The sequence below is a fragment of the Salvelinus fontinalis genome, chromosome 25, assembly GCF_029448725.1.
Source record: "Salvelinus fontinalis isolate EN_2023a chromosome 25, ASM2944872v1, whole genome shotgun sequence".
Lineage (NCBI taxonomy): Eukaryota > Metazoa > Chordata > Actinopteri > Salmoniformes > Salmonidae > Salvelinus > Salvelinus fontinalis.
Genome location: NC_074689.1, coordinates 5,926,759 through 5,944,991, shown reverse-complemented (window position 1 = coordinate 5,944,991; position 18,233 = coordinate 5,926,759). Strand labels below are relative to the sequence as shown.

At 41.1% G+C, this 18,233-nt stretch overlaps 1 protein-coding gene across 1 annotated transcript in view; it reads left to right on the top strand.

Moving 5' to 3' along the window:
* Positions 1-18,233, top strand: part of LOC129822798 (receptor-type tyrosine-protein phosphatase N2-like) — a 264,670-nt gene that overhangs the window by 60,542 nt on the left and 185,895 nt on the right. Inside the window, exon 3 of the mRNA XM_055881221.1 lies at positions 12,989-13,102. Within this exon, the coding sequence (XP_055737196.1) occupies positions 12,989-13,102 (114 nt within the window). The remainder of the gene's footprint in view (positions 1-12,988; positions 13,103-18,233) is intronic.

The window sequence follows — 18,233 nt, the reverse complement described above, 5'->3', positions numbered from 1 at the left end:
TGCATGCTAAACACTTTAGCACTCTGCAGTCCCGTTCTGTGAGCTTGTGCCTACCACTTTGTGGCTGAGCCGTTGTTGCGCCGAGATGTATCGACTTCACAAAAACAGCACTTACAGTTGACCGGGGCAGCTCTATCTAGCATGGCAGAAATTGAATGAACTGACTTGTTGGAAAGGTGGCATCTTATCTCATAATGACGGTGCCACGTTGAAAGTTACTGAGCTCTTCAGTAAGGCCATGCTACTGACGATGTTTGTCTATGGAGATTGCATGGCGGTGTGCTCGATTTTATACCCCTGTCAGCAATGGGTGTGGCTGAAATAGCCGAATCCACTCATTTGAAGGGGTGTCCACATACTTTTGTATATATAGTGTATGTTAATGAACCAGAGATTTTTTTTCGCCATCCACGTTTTCCCAATATGCACCATAATTCAGAGTATGCTGCTGTAAATATATAGCAAAACAGGTAATACAGTACTTCACTGTAAAATTGTATTAAACTTTTTTTTCTGTGTTTTCCTGTGTGCGTGTGTGTGGGTGTGTGCGCGTGCGTGTGCGATGTCTTATGTGCGATGTCTGCTGGGAATGTCCTGTCAACTGTAGAGAAAACAACCCATTTACAGTGATAGTTGTCATGGAAACTGGTGTAGGAGCACAACATTATATCAGACAGTCACCTGTCGCTTATGTCACTGCCGTCTCTTCATCTATGATACACTCCCTATTAGATTGTTATAAACTCAATTTGTAAATGTAAAATTCATAATGTATGTTCACACTGAAATAATGGCTTCTCAACATGAAGGTAAAATGAGTCCCATACTATTCTTGAGCATCCTTTGGAAACAGTTGAGATGAGTATTGCACATTTTCTATATCCCTATTTGTTTCTCCATCTCCTCATCTCACTTCTATTTATTTTCTTTCTTTCCTGTTGTCATTCATTCAGACATAATGTAGGCGACATGTCTGCAGTTCTCTGTATAACTACATGGAGATGTGAAGTTATTTTGTCAGCTTGTATTTTATTTTTAACCAGGCAACTCAATTAAGAACACATTTATATTTTACAATGACAGCCTACCCCAGCCAAACCCTCCCCCTACAACGCTGCGCCAATTGTGCGCCGCCCTATGGGACTCCCGATCACGGCCAGTTGTGATGCAGCCCAGGCTCGAAACAGGGTCTCTAGCACTGAAATGCAGTGCCTTAGACCGCTGCGCCACTCGGGAGTACAGTGTATGTGGAGTGTGAAAATAACATGTCCCCTACGTATTTATTTATTTGGACAGTGAAGCTAAAACTTTTACTTTGGCTCCATACTCCAGCATTTTGGATTTAAGATCAAATGTTTTATATGAGGTGACATGTTTTAAATTGATGGTGTTTTCATACATGCGCTCTAAGAAAATATGTATTAGTTAGGGTCGACATGTGTGTTACTTTTAACAAAATCACTGTGTTGGAACAGCATGGTTTGTGTACATTTTTCAACACATTTTGTGTAAATTCCTGCAATTAATGTTAAAATCACATTGCGGCTCCGAAGTCATCATGCATCTACACTCTTAGAACAGATGTATTAAAAACAACACATGTTGTGTTGCTTTTAGCACATTTAACACATGTTGTGTTGCTTTTAGCACATTTAACACATGTTGTGTTGCTTTTAGCACATTTAACACATGTTGTGTTGCTTTTAGCACATTTAACACATGTTGTGTTGCTTTTAGCACATTTAACACATGTTGTGTTGCTTTTAGCACATTTAACACATGTTGTGTTGCTTTTAGCACATTTAACACATGTTGTGTTGCTTTTAGCACATTTAACACATGTTGTGTTGCTTTTAGCACATTTAACACATGACCTGTGCACATTTTTCAACATAGTGATTATGTTAAAAGTAACACAACTTGTGTCATCCTTAACTAGACACGCAGATGTGTAATTAATAAATGTGTTTTTTCCACTTTAAAAGTATGTAAATGGCTGGTGAAGATGTGTAGAAAAAAGTAAAACATGTATTTAATTAATACAGTGAGTGCTCCATACACAAAATCGTACATGAAACCAATTCTGTACATGCAAACTATCCTCCTTGAAATATTTCAAATGTTTTTGTCACGTTCCTGACCGGTTTTCTGTTATTTTGTATGTGTTTGACGGTCAGGGCGTGAGTTTGGGTGGGTAGTCTATGTTATGTGTTTCTATGTTTGTATAAGGGTGACCTGATATGGCTCTCAATTAGAGGCAGGTGGTTTTCATTTCCTCTGATTGAGAGTCATATTAAGGTAGGTGTTTTCACACTGTTTGTTGTGGGTGGTTGTCTCCTGTGTCAGTGTTTGTCGCGCCACACGGGACTGTCTCGGTTTATGTAGTCTGTTCGTGAGTTCTTCGTGTATTTATGTAAGTTCCATGTCCAGGTCTGTCTACTCCGTTTTGTTATTTTGTTAATTATTTAAGTGTATTTCGTTTCGTGGTTTTTCGTCTTCATTAAAATCATGTCATATAACAACGCTGCGTTTTGGTCAAATCCCTACTCCTCCTCTTCGGAGGAAGAAAGCCGTCACAGTTTTAGTGCTCGTTAGATTTAGATATGCAGTCCACGGAAACCAACTCAGACAAAGTTGTACCTGAGATACAGGAGAACAGACTGTTCTTGGATATGGCAGCCATTTATTGCATACCAGAGGCAAAAATGTACCTCTATCACAGGTGACCAAAAATAACTACCTGAAAGACACCCATGCCCCCACTAAGCCACACATTCAATATAATGTACCTCTACCATAGACCAGTTAAACTGGTACAACACTTCCACTCACGGGTAGCCTAAAATAACACCATGACAATCCATATTTCATTAGGCCTTATTTTGAGGCCTAGTATAGGCTTATGCAGTGGCCTGAAACTAATGGTTTACAGGCCACATCAGGCCTGCAAGTAGGGTTGCCAAATTCCGGTATCTTTCCCCCAAATTCTCTGAAATTCTGGTTGAAGGAGTCCACATTGTATGGTTTCAGCTTTTAACACATTAATTGCAGGAAGTGACACCATATTCATTGCGCGCAATGACTTCATCAAGCTTGTGACTCTACAGACTTGTTGGATGCATTTGAAGTTCGTTTTGATTGTGTTTTGGATCATGTTGTGTACAATAGAAATGAATGGTAAATAATACCACAGCATCCTACCACAGCCACCCCAACAGTCCCTACACCACCTCACGTGCAAACACATTGGTGGGGACAAAGCTGTTGCTAATTTATTGTTCTAGACACACTGAAGGCTACATTATCAAGGCTATATCTTGTTAAATCTATTTTCTATCAACCCAAAATAAATACCATGTAACAATAGCACAATTTAATAAATATGTGTATAAATTTGATTTAGGAACACTGAACAGACATGTAATTAAAAAGTTCTCAAATGAGCTGAAGCTGAAAGATAGTGACTGGTGGTGTGTACAGACAATGGATGAATAGTAATACATAGGATAAACCTAGTAAATGACTGTGAGAAGACAATGTGAAGCTGGTTCAGGACAGCCTAGTGGTTAGGGTGTTGGGCCAGTAGCTGAAAGGTTGCTGGTTCAAAAACCTGAACCAACAAGGTGAAAATTCTGTTGATGTATCCTTACACATGGCAATGAACCCTAATTTTCTCCAGGGGTGGGTGCACTGCACTACTATGGCTCACCCTGTAAAACAACACATTTCACTGCACCCATCCGGTGTATGTGCCAATCAAAGATGTCATTTTTCTATTCCTAACACCAGGCCCCGAGCCCCAATCTCCCAGCATTCACAGCATGCTCCTTCAGTCCAGAAAACCATTGAATTATTGTCCAGACAGTGGCGACGTCATGGGTTGCCTAGCAACCTGCAATGGGTAAAGTGAGATACCTGCTTATAAGGGAGATAACAGGGTCCCTGATAACATCTCAGCTCCGATGATGGCTGGGTGCTTATTGCATTGCTGTCAAAAAATGGTGTCAGCTATTAGCTCCCAAACAGGAATTCAAGCTTACAAGAAACTGCAGGGAACACAAAACTTCAACTTTTTTTTGGACAAAGGTTATGTTCCACCCTCAGAGCAGCACTGTTTAAGCACTGTTGTCAACGCTTTCACAAGTTTGATAACCCATTCCAGTACTCCATTATCCTAACATAGCCTGCAGTACATGACAGGGATGGGCAAAAATGACAAAATACAAATGTTAATTTTTACATGTATATTTTTGTCATTTAGCTATTATCCAGAGAGACTTTCAATTAGTGCATTCATCTGAAGATGGCTAGGTGCGACAGCAACATATCACAATCGTATCAAGAAAAATTTTCCTCAACAAAGTATTTATCAACATTTTTACATTTACATTTAGTTCATTTAGCAGATGCTCTTATCACATCATAGTGCTACAGACCCGGCACCATGATAAAGTGACTAAGGGGGCAGTTGAAATCAGCAAGGGGGCACAATTGTGGGGCTTTCTTGCATTGGAATTATATTGAATTCTGCTTACAGTGCATTCGGAAAGTGTTCAGACCCCTTAACTATTTCCACATTTTGTTACGTTACACACTTATTCTAAAATTGATTAAATTATTCCCCCCCCCCATCAATCTACACACAATAGCCCATAATGACAAAGCAAAAACAGTTTAAGACATTTTTGAAAATATATAAAAAATTAAAAAGTGAAATATTGTATTCACATAAGTATTCCAACCCTTTACTTAGTACTTTGTTGAAGCACCTTAGGCAGCGATTACAGCCTCGAGTCTTCTTGGGTATGACGCTACAAGCTTGGCACACCTGTATTTGGGGAGTTTCTCACATTCTACTCTGCAAATCCTCTCAAGCTCTGTCAGGTTGGATGGGGAGCGTTTCGGCACAGCTATTTTCAGGTCTCTACAGAGATGTTCGATCGGGTTCAAGTCCCGCTCTGGCTGGGCCACTAAAGGACATTCAGAGATTTGTCCCAAAGTCACACCTGCGTTGTCTTGGCTTCCCGCTTAGGGTTGTTGTCCTGTTGGGAGGTGAACCTTCACCCCAGTCTGAGGTCCTGAGTGCAAGGAGCAGGTTTTCATCAAGGATCTCTCTGCACTTTGCTATGTTCATCTTTCCCTCAATCCTGACTAGTCTTCCAGTCCCTGCCACTGAAAAACATCCCCACAGCATGATGCTGCCTCCACCATGCTTCACCGTAGGGATGGTATTGGCCAGGTAATGAGTGGTGCCTGGTTTCAGACGCGACGCTTGGCATTCAGGCCAAAGAGTCCAATCTTGGTTTCATCAGACCAGAGAATCTTGTTTCTCATGGTCTGAGAGTCCTTTAGAGGCCTTTGGCAAACTCCAAGCGAGCGGTCATGTGCCTTTTACTGAGGAGTGGCTTCCGTCTGGCCACTCTACCATAAAGACCTGATTGGTGGAGTGCTGCAGAGATGATTGTCCTTCTGGAAGGTTCTTCCATCTTCACAGAGAAACCCTGGAGCTCTATCAGAGTGACCATCGGGTTTTTAGTCACCTCCCTCACCATGGCCCTTCTCCCCAGATTGCTCAGTTTGGCTGGGCGGCCAGCTCTAGGAAGAGTCTTGGTGGTTCCAAACTTCTTTCATATAAGAATGATGGAGGCCACTGTGTTCTTGTGGACCTTCAATGCTGCAGGAATTGTTTGGTACCCTTCCCCAGATCTGTGCCCTCGACACAATACTGTGTCGTAGCTCTACGGACAATTTCTTCAACCTCATTCCTTTCTAAATCATGTCAAATCAAGAGAGAAATTCACATAGGCTGTTTGTAAAAGATGAATTAATTTTATTTAACCTGGCAAGTCAGTTAAGAACAAACTCTTATTTACAATGATGGCTTCCCCGGCCAAACCCGGATGACGCTGGGCCAATTGTGCGCCACCCTTTGGGACTCCCAATCACAGGGACTATCATTTGTTTTTCAACAGGACAATGACCGAAAACACACCTCTAGGATGAGTAAGGGCTATTTGACCAATAAGGAGAGTGATGGAGTGCTGCATCAGATGACCTCCACAATCACCCGACCTCAACCCAATTGAGGTTTGGGATGAGTTGGACTGCAGAGTGAAGGAAAAGCCCAACAAGTGCTCATTATATGTGGGAACTCCTTCAATGATGTTGGAAAAACATTCCTCATGAAGCTGATTAAGAGAATGCCAAGAGTGTGCAAAGCTGTGACCAGGCAATGGGTGGCTACTTTGAAAAAGGGTGGCTACTTTGTTTAACAATTCTTTTGGTTACTACATGATTCCATATGTGTTATTTCATAGTTCTACAATGTAGAAAATAGTAAAAATAAAGAAAAACCCTTGAATGAGTAGGTGTGTCCAAACGTTTGACTGGTTACTGTATGTGTGAAATTTGTTTTGATTTAGAATGGACCATTATCATGCACCTGTATCGAAACAGGTTCACCGGGAAAAAATACCACCATACACATAAATAGAAAATGGAGGACCCTTTTCCCTGTGGTTTATTTTCCTGCCAACCAGGTAGTCTATACTCCTCTTGTAAATATAAGCAATGCGCTTAATATTAGGAAAGTTGAAAAATAAATCATTTAGGCCTAGCCTTTAGAAAGCTGATTGGATACTCTTATTTTTATTAGTGGCTATCACTCTGTTTTCTCATGCAATTGCATAGCCTATAGAAATGTTGCGCAACATGAGCTCATGGGCTCTCATGAAGTGTTTGATTCGATTTTCGAATACATTTGCATTGATGTCAGCGTGGTTAGAGGGACAATAGAGTGCTATAAGTACCAGGCAGTTAGCCAGTTTGGTAGGCTACTAATGACCAGCAGCAGCATCAGATCTTGGAGAAGCCTAATTACGTGACTAAACGGTCATGGGGAATTTGACTGCCTTCGTGACTAGAGACAGCATGTGTGGCAGTAATGTGGTCACTGCAACAGACCTTACCGTGAAAAATACTTACTTACAATCCCTTAATTAACCAACGATGCAGTTCAAGAAATAGAGTTAAGAAAATATTTACTAAATAAACCTAAGTAAAAAAGGAAATAAAAAGCAGCACAATAAAATAATAATAGCAAGGCTATAAACAGAGGATACCGGTACCGAGTCAATGTGCGGGGGTAAAGGTTAGTCAAGGTAATTTGTACATGTAGGTAGGGGTAAAGTGACTATGCATAGATAATAAACAGTGAGTAGGAGCAGTGGGGGTAAATAGATGTGAATAGATCTGAGTTTAGTGTCGCTCGCCAGTTTCTGCAGACTGAAATTGCCCACTCTGCCTCCAATGAAGACAAATGGACCCCACTTGATATCCTGTAACGATTCCCTGGGCTTCTCTCTGCTATGCTGACTGTGATTACTGCACTGAAATATGGAATGACTTTTGGGGTGTCCACAGCTACAATGTGTTCGGTCAGCACAGAAGAAGCATGTTACACCCGAGGAAAACTCAAGTAATCCAACTGGCATTTGAGGGGGATCTTACAAGAAGATGTTGGTGAGAATGGAATGATCAATTACTTAGGAAGTTCCCCAGAGCATCAATCAGCAACTCTTTCGAAAAGGAAAAAAACAGGCTCCGAAATGTTCAGATTTTTAAAATGTTATACAATCAGAAAACTTTTTCTTTTCCCAGAAAATGTTTTCCTCCTGGGAAGGAAAGAGAGAATGGCTCTCTCGACACAGCAGCAGGCCCCAGTGAAACAGACACAGAGACAGGCACACAGACACTTTCGTTACATGAATCATGAGGATAATGTACTGTACCTTACTGTCTGATCAAATCATGGTTTTAGCATCCTAAAAATGTTGACATTTTTATTGAGGTAAATGAATGTGCAACCCGCACCGATGCAACCAATGCATTCATTTTACTCCCACAGCTAGTTGTCAAAGGGTCGCAAAATGTGACTAAATGGTCGCAGCCTGGAGCCCTGCCCTGTAGGATTTTCACTATAGGCATACTCTCTAACTTTTGTTTTACTTGACTGAAAAAGGCCTCCATTTTCACAATCAACAATAGCCTAGGCTCCTCTCTCACTTTTTCTCTCTCCTTAGCAGCAGGGCAGCCCTGGACAAATTGGCCCGCTACAATTTCACTTATGGGTTTTCATTTATTTTATTGGCCAAAAGCCAGCAATTATCGGCTAATGGAAACCCTGTTTCCACCCTGGCTTTCCATAGCCACCGTACACACACCGTGGCATGTTCTGTCCATTATGCTGACACAGAGCAGTGGAGATACACATTTTGCATCAACTTGTCACTCAATCTTTTTTTGCTACACTCTTAGAATAAATAGTTATATATAGAACCTTTTGAATCTTTGGAAGAGATTAAATAACCCTTTTCTAAAGGTTCTATATATAAACCCAGTGCATGCAAATTACCTTGAGGGTTAAATCCCTACCCCAGAGTGCAGTGAGGATTTTAGAAATCAACAGCTAACAAAGCTAAACCAGTCCCATCAAACTCTGAAAGGACAGCTAACATACACTTTTAATTTGTTTTAGCCATTTTCCATTGACATTTATATCCATATTAATGATGCTGCTATATGATTTCCCCTGGTCAGAAAAATGGCTAGCTGACGTCCAACACCGTTAGCTCTCTATGGCAAGGGAATGATCAAATTCATATTTTGCAACACTGTTGCCAAGGTCTGAGTGGCAAACAGCAAGGTTCATACAAACCTGTGCTGTTGCAAACTAAATGCTAGCTAGAAGCAAGAGGAAATAATATGTTTAATGAAAGCATTCACTCATAGATTTAATTTTTTAAAATTTATATGACCTTTTGGTTAATTCAAAATCTAACTGCCATTACGATTCAAAAACCAACTGCCAATCCATTCCAGCATGACGACGCAAAAGGACAGTTGTTGAACCAACTTGGAAGTAGCCTACCAATAAGAACGTTATTTTTCAATCTATTAAGGTAAGCAAAGTTTCTTATTTAATTCAAATATATGAAGCCAAAGTCATATGATAAACTGTAGGCTAAATAAATAAAGTTGAAACTTTATTAGAATTTGGGCATGTTTGTAAGTTAACTAGCTAGCTAACTTAGCTAAACAGAAGAAGCGAGGCTATGTTAACTCATTACTTTACAAGCTAGCCAGATAATTATTTAAAATACACTTTTTTTCTTATTATGGTATATACCAAATAGAGCTACGGACCCAGCCTGACATTGGCAATTATCTAATTGTTTATTTTATTTAAGTTTTTGTGTGAAGTCAATTGAGGGTACTACCCTATCTTTCATGAAGTCATTAGAAGACTTTTGCTGACTGTGATTATTTATAATAAATTATGTATAATAAGTCTGGGTGATTCAATAGCCTAGTTAATCCTTACAGTTGGGAGTTGGAGTCAATATCATCGTAAAATATGTCCATAGTGTTAAATACAGTCTGTGATCAAACTTAAAATGTATAAGTTGATGGTTCGAAATACGGGATGCCAAGGTCATATTTTTCCATATCTTGTTGCAGGTAAAGGGTTCTTCAGATTCAATTAGATATGTGGACCATACTTTTTTAATAGCTAGCTCAGAGTATGAGTTTTCCAAAAGTTGTTTATATATTAAAGAGATCTGTCCTTTTGGGATCCCAGATAAATCCCATCATTGGATTGTTCGGTAGTTGGGTTTCCCAATAAGTTATAAATATAGACGCAAATTTTTTCCTGGTAATGGGTATGTGTCTTTTAAATCTTGGAATGTTCTCAAATCAAATGTTCTTTGTCAAATGCGCCACATTTTTCAAATTTTAATTAACTAGGCAAGTCAGTTAAGAACAAATTCTTATTTTCAATGACAGCCTAGAAACTGCCTTGTTCAGGGGCAGAAGGACAGAGTTTTACCTTGTCAGCTCGGGGATTCAATCTTGCAACCTTTCGGTTACTAGTCCAATGCTCTAACCACTAGACTACCTGCCGCCCCAGGTGTAGACTTTATCGTGAAATGTTACTTACCAGCCCTTAAGTACCCGGCTGCATGAGGGGGAATAAGGGGGCTGAGCTCCATCAGTTGAAACTTGCGCCCGCCCCCTCAGTTTTAGTTTTATGTCCCTATATAAAAATACACTCTTAGAAAAAAAGTGTCCTTATAGAACCAAAAAGGGTTCTATCACTTGCTTAATATATGGAACTCCTTAAAGTTCAATATAATTTTGTTGTCAATGATTTTTATGCACTCTCGTCAAAAGGGGATTGTTCCGCCTGACACACTCTCCGACCTCCCTCGGGGTGTGGCTACTTACTTATGCACAGTTTATAGGAGATATATTCTCTCATACCTCCTAAAATCAGAGTTAAAACTGTCTGCGAAACAAAGATATTCCTTTGGTTGATACTAAAGGGGGAGAAAGAGCCCCCTCCCCTTCTCCTGTAATTTACAAGAGGGTGTGAACTGTCAAACCGGAACCAGTTCCCTCCTCCCCTTTTCTGTGGTTGAGAGAAGGTCTGGTTATTGTCAATCATTGCCAAGCTAATATGACCCATTGTGATCCTCACAGGACAGTCATGACACCTGCATACTCATCAGGCATGTCACCCATTGATTATGTTTGGGATTCTCTGGATTGACGTGTACAACATCGTGTTCCCCCTGTATATGGCCTCGTTATTGTTATTTTATTGTGTTACTTTTTATAATTTCTTACTTTAGTTTATTTAGTAAATATTTTCTTAACTCTTTCCAGAACTGGTTAAGGCTATCAGACTTCTGATACCAATGCAGGGTGAAAGGGGAGGGGGGAGGCACAAGATGTGAACTACTATAAAAAATGGTATAGAAAAGTATTTTGTATTTAGAAAATACAAATGACAGTGTTTAAAAAAAAAATACCGCCCCTCCATCATCACTACTCTGGACAGTTCTGACAATTACAAATACCTAGGTGTCTGGTTAGACTGTACACTCTCCTTCCAGACTCACATTAAGCATCACCAATCCAAATTTAAATCTAGAATCAGCTTCCTATTTCACAACAAAGCCTCCTTCATTCATGCAACCAAACATACCCTCGTAAAACTGACTATCCTACCGATTCTTGACTTTGGCGATGTCATTAACAAAATAGCCTCCAACACTCTACTCAACAAATTGGATGCAGTCTATCACAGTGCCATCCGTTTTGTCACCAAAGCCCCATATACTACCCACCACTGCGACCTGTATGCTCTCGTTGGCTGGCCCTCGCTTCATATTCATCGGCAAACCCACTGGCTCCAGGTCATCTATAATGCTTTGCTAGGTAAAGCCCCGCCTTATCTCAGCGCACTGGTCACCATAGCAGCATCCACCTGTAGCACGCGCTCCAGCAGATATATTTTACTGGTCACCCCCAAGGCCAATTCCTCATTTGGTCGCCTTTCCTTCCAGTTCTCTGCTGCCAATGACTGGAACGAATTGCAAAAATCACTGAAGCTGGAGACTCATATCTCCCTCACTAACTTTAAGCATCAGCAGTCAGAGCAGCTCACAGACCATTGCACCTGTACATAGCCCATCTGTAAATAGCCCATCCAACTACCTCATCCCCATAATGCTATTTTTTTGTTTGTTGCTCCTTTGCACCCCAGTAGCTCTACTTGCACATTCATCTTCTGCACATTTTTCACTCCAGTGTTTAATTGCTAAATTGTAATTACTTCGCCACTATGGCCTATTTATTGCCTTACCTCCCTAATCTTACCTCATTTGCACACACTGTATATAGATTTTTTCTATTGTGTTATTGACTGTACGTTTGTTTATTCCATGTGTAACTCTGTGTTGTTTGTGTCGCACTGCTTTGCTTTATCTTGGCCAGGTCGCCGTTGTAAATGAGTACTTGTTCTCAACTGGCCTACCTGGTTAAATAAAGGTGAAATAAATATACATTTTTAAAAATGACCAAGAACCCGATGGTTACGTTGACAGTGCTCTAAAGTTCCTCTGTTGAGATGGGAGAACCTTCCAGAAGGACAACCATATCTGCTGTACTCCACCAATCAGGCCTTTATGGTTGAGTGGCCAGACGGAAGCCACTCCTCAGTAAAAGGCACATGACAGCCCGCTTGGAGTTTGACAAAAGGGACCTAAAGACTCTCAGACCATGGGAAACAAGATTCTCTGGTCTGATGAAACCAAGATTGAACTTTTTGGCCTGAATGCAGTGTCATGTTTGATGGAAACCTGGCACCATCCCTATGGTGAAGCACGGTGGTGGCAGCATCATGCTGTGGGGATGTTTTTCAGTGGCAGAGACTGGGAGACTAGTCAGGACCGAGGCAAAGATGAACAGAGCAAAGTACAGAGAGATCCTTGATGAAAATCTGCTCCAGAGCGCACATGACCTCAGATTGGAGCAAAGGTTCACCTTCCAACAGGACAACAACCCTAAGCACACAGCCAAGACAACGCAGGAGTGGCTTCGAGACAAGTCTCTGAATGTCCTTGAGTGGCCCAGCCAGAGCCCGGACTTGAACCCGATCAAACATCATTGGAGAGACCTGAAAATAGCTGTGCAGCAATGCTCCTCATCCAATCTGACAGAGCTTGACAGGATCTGCAGAGAGGAATAAGATAAACTCCCCAAATACAGGTGTGCCAAGCGTGTAGCGTCATACCCAAGAAGGCTTGAGGCTGTAATCGCTGCCAAAGGTGCTTCAACAGAGTACTGAGTAAAGGGTCTGAATACTTATGTAAATGTGATTCAAAAATAAACACATTTTTTATAAATTTGCAAACATTTCTAAATACCTGTTTTTCTTTGTCATTATGGGGTATTGTGTTTAGATTGATTAGGAATAAAAACGATTTAATCGTTTTTAGAGTAAGGCTGTAGCGTAACAAAATGTGGACAAAGTCCAAGGGGTCTGAATACTTTCCGAATGCACTGCATGTAACAGAAATACTGACCATCGCTGGTAGATGATCTGTTTGTTGACAGTGTGTATGTGTGTGTTCTCTCATAGACAGAGTGTTTGGAAGGTGTCTGGAGTTACCCAGTGCGGACCTATACACCTATGATGTGTCAGCCTCGGCTCTACAGCGCCTCAGGACTCTCCTCCAGAAACTGTCCCACAGAGGTACTGTCGGTTTGTCTCTCTTCTTGCCTGCTTGTCTTTCTGTCTGTCTCGCTGTCCCTGTACAGATGTGTGTGTATGTCTGATTGGTCAGTCTGTCCTGTCGACATTATAAAACAGATTCAGCTCTTATGTGAAAGCAAACCAAACGGCCGGATTACACATTTGGCCCAGAGGTAAAGGACAGGTCATTTGCCTCATACAGGCCATTGTTCCCTGATCATATAACGGCAATAGGAATCTAATTGACTCGTACGATTGCAGGACATTTAGTGCTTATTTTGTGGATGAGTGACTGTGCTGCATGCGGCGTAATTGCGTTAGATTTCCTCTCCTGCTCAATGATTGAGAGCACAGCAGCTAATGTGCTTGTTAAACAGGGTAGATACAGGAGAACAGGACACAAAACAGGCCCAAGGATGTCCTTAAACAACAGGAGAGAGAGAACACAGTTGGAAAACATTGTCTGTGCAGGGACGCAACTTATATTCTCCTGTATTTATCCCCCCCCAAAAAATGAAACGTTAATTAGCTACTAATGTGGCTATCATAAAGATCTACAAATGCCATGATGATCTGGACGAGACTGTCGACTCGAGACAATGGTAAAAATCTCAAGGATTAATTATCTAATGTTTGCTAAATGTAGTAATTAATAAATTGGCCAAATGTCTTTAAATGGACAATTCTGTGAACTGCCTTGTGCAAGTTTTAAGTTGACACGATACCTGTTAGCAAAGGTGCCAGCTAGAGATGACGTGCAGGAGTTTGCAGGGATTTGTAGTTTTGCATGATGTCTACCTTGACGCTAATTGGCATTTTCAAATCTGAGAGTAAATAGAGTGGATTATATTGATTAAATATTTACATGGTTATCAAAACGTCACTCCAGGGTAAGCCTACATGAAACACAGCCCTTATTTTAAGTGTTTCTAAAATCCCCGATGGGAAAAATGAATGGTGGAAAAACAATTGGAAACATTTCCCTGTTTGACCATTACCCTGTTTTATGGGCATTATAACACCTCCACTGTGGGGCTTTATATTAGAGATCTGCATACCACACCCGTTGGCTTTCTGTCCAATTCCCACCCGCTACCACAAGAACTGGTTGCCAGACTCCCACCCACTACCAAAACAACTGGTCCCAAACCCAATTGCAGTCCCGCAATGTTATTTTAGGCAGTTCACTTGCCAGCCATGGTCGAGGAATTTTGAGCCCTGCATGCAATGTCAAATGCGCAAAATTGACTTAAGAAATAGGTTAAATTACAAGAGATGCTCATATGGCATCTCAAATATTAAATACATTTTGATTTAACCATTTTTTAGTTACTACATGATTCCCTGTGTTTTTTCATAGTTTTGATGTCTTCACTATTATTCTACAATGTAGAAATAGTACAAAATAAATAAAAACCCTGGAATGAGTAGGTGTTTACAAACGTTTGAATAGTAGTATATATATATATGCAGTTGAAGTCGGAAGTTTACATATACAGTGGGGGAAAAAAGTATTTAGTCAGCCACCAATTGTGCAAGTTCTCCCACTTAAAAAGATGAGAGAGGCCTGTAATTTTCATCATAGGTACACTTCAACTATGACAGACAAAATGAGAAAAAAAAATCCAGAAAATCACATTGTAGGATTTTTAATGAATTTATTTGCAAATTATGGTTGAAAATAAGTATTTGGTCACCTACAAACAAGCAAGATTTCTGGCTCTCACAGACCTGTAACTTCTTCTTTAAGAGGCTCCTCTGTCCTCCACTCGTTACCTGTATTAATGGCACCTGTTTGAACTTATTATCAGTATAAAAGACACCTGTCCACAACCTCAAACAGTCACACTCCTAACTCCACTATGGCCAAGACCAAAGAGCTGTCAAAGGACACCAGAAACAAAATTGTAGACCTGCAACAGGCTGGGAAGACTGAATCTGCAATAGGTAAGCAGCTTTATTTGAAGAAATCAACTGTGGGAGCAATTATTAGGAAATGGAAGACATACAAGACCACTGATAATCTCCCTCGATCTGGGGCTCCACGCAAGATCTCACCCTGTGGGGTCAAAATGATCACAAGAACGGTGAGCAAAAATCCCAGAACCACACGGGGGGACCTAGTGAATGACCTGTAGAGAGCTGGGACCAAAGTAACAAAGCCTACCATCAGTAACACACTACGCCGCCAGGGACTCAAATCCTGCAGTGCCAGACGTGTCCCCCTGCTTAAGTCAGTACATTTCCAGGCCTGTCTGAAGTTTGCTAGAGAGCATTTGGATGATCCAGAAGAAGATTGGGAGAATGTCATATGGTCAGATGAAACCAAAATATAACTTTTTGGTAAAAACTCAACTCGTCGTGTTTGGAGGACAAGGGATGCTGAGTTGCATCCAAAGAACACCATACCTACTGTGAAGCATGGGGGTGGAAACATCATGCTTTGGGGCTGTTTTTCTGCAAAGGGACCAGGACGACGGATCCGTGTAAAGGAAAGAAAGAATGGGGCCATGTATCGTGAGATTTTGAGTGAAAACCTCCTTCCATCAGCAAGGCCATTGAAGATGAAACGTGGCTGGCCATTGAAGATGAAACGTGACAATGATCCCAAACACACCGCCCGGGCAACGAAGGAGTGGCTTCGTAAGAAGCATTTCAAGGTCCTGGAGTGGCCTAGCCAGTCTCCAGATCTCAACCCCATAGAAAATCTTTGGAGGGAGTTTAAAGTCCGTGTTGCCCAGCAACAGCCCCAAAACATCACTGCTCTAGAGGAGACCTGCATGGAGGAATGGGCCAAAATACCAGCAACAGTGTGTGAAAACCTTGTGAAGACTTACAGAAAACGTTTGACCTCTGTCATTGCCAACAAAGGGTATATAACAAAGTATTGAGAAACTTTTGTTATTGACCAAATACTTATTTTCCACCATAATTTGCTAAGAAATTCATTAAAAATCCTACATTGTGATTTTCTGGATATTTTTTTCTCATTTTGTCTGTCATAGTTGAAGTGTACCTATGTTGAAAATTACAGGCCTCTCTCATCTTTTTAAGTGGGAGAACTTGCACAATTGGTGGCTGACTAAATACTTTTTTGCCCCACTGTACTTCGGTTGGAGTCCTTAAAACTAATTTTTCAACCACTCCGCAAATTTCTTGTTAATAACAAACTATAGTTTTGGCAAGTCGGTCAGTACATCTACTTTGTGCATGACACAAGTCATTTTTCCAACAATTGTTTTACAGACCGATTATTTCACTTATAATTCACTGTATCACAATTCCAGTGGGTTAGAAGTTTACATATACACTAAGTTGACTGTGCCTTTCAACAGCTTGGAAAATTCGAGAAAATTATGTCATGGCTTTAGAAGATTCTGATAGGCTAATTGACATAATTTGAGTCAATTGGAGGTGTACCTGTGGATGTATTTCAAGGCCTACCTTCAAACTCAGTGCCTCTTTGCTTGACATGGGAAAATCTAAAGAAATCAGCTAAGACCTCAGAAAAACAATTGTAGTCTGGTTCATCCTTGGGAGCAATTTCCAAACGCCTGAAGGTACCACGTTCATCTGTACAAACAATAGTACGCAAGTATAAACACCATGGGACCACGCAGCCGTCATACCACTCAGGAAGGAGACGCGTTCTGTCTCCTAGAGATGAATGTACTTTGGCGCAAAAAGTGCAAATCAATCCCAGAACAACAGCAAAGGACCTTGTGAAGATGCTGGAGGAAACAGGTACAAAAGTATCTATATCCACAGTAAAACGAGTCGTATATCGACATAACCTGAAAAGGCCACTCAGCAAGGAGTCTGATGAAACAAAAATATAACTGTTTGGTCGTAATGACCATCATTATGTTTGGAGGAAAAAGGGGGAGGCTTGCAAGCCGAAGAACACCATCCCGACCGTGAAACACAGGGGTGGCAGCATCATGTTGTGGGTGTGCTTTGCAGCAAAAAGGTTTGGTGCACTTCACAAAATAGATGGCATCATGAGGCAAGAAAATTATGTGGGTATTTGAAGCAACATCTCAAGACATCAGTCAGGAAGTTTAAGCTTGGTCGCAAATGGGTCTTCCAAATGGACAATGACCCCCAAGCATACTTCCAAAGTTGTGGTAAAATGGCTTAAGGACAAGAAAGTCAAGGTATTGGAGTGGCCATCACAAAGCCCTGACCTCAATCCTATGGAAAATTTGAGGGCAGAACTGAAAAAGCATGTGCGAGCAAGGAGGCCTACAAACCTGACTTAGTTACACCCGCTCTGTCAGGAGGAATGGGACAAAATTCACCCAATTTATTGTGGGTAGCTTGTGGAAGGCTACCCGAAACGTTTCACCCAAGTTAAACAATTTAAAGGCAATGCTACAAAATACTAATTGAGTGTATGTAAACTTCTGACCCACTGGGATTGTGATGAAAGAAATAAAATCTGAAATTAATCATTCTCTCTACTATTATTCTGATATTTCACATTCTTAAAATAATGTGGTAATCCTAACTGACCTAAAACAGGGAATATTTACTAAGATTAAATGTCAGCAATTGTGAAAAACTGAGTTGAAATGTATTTGGCTAAGGTGTAAACTTCCGACTTCAACTGTGTGTGTGTATATACATATATATATATATAGTTCCTTGGCGTCCACATCACCAACAAACTAACATGGTCCACGACAAAACCTATTCCCCCTCAGGAGACTTAAAAGATTTGGCATGAGTCCTCAGATCCTCAAAAGGTTCCACAGCTGCACCATCGAGAGCATCCTGACGGGTTGGATCAGTGCCTGGAATGGCAACTGTTTGGCCTCCGACCGCAAGGCACTACAGAGGGTAGTGCGTTTGGCCCAGTACATCATTGGGGCCAAGCTTCCTGCCATTCAGGACCTCTATACAAGGCGGTGTCAAAGGAAGGCCCTAACAATTGTCAAAGACTCCAGACACCCTAGTCATAGACTGTTCTCTCTGCTACCGCACAGCAAGCGGTACCGGAGTGCCAAATCTAGGTCCAAGAGTCTTTTAAACAGCTTCTACCCCCAAGCCATAAGACTCCTGAACATCTAATCAAATGGCTACCCAAACTATTTGCACTGCCCCGTCCTTTACGCTGTTGCTACTCTCT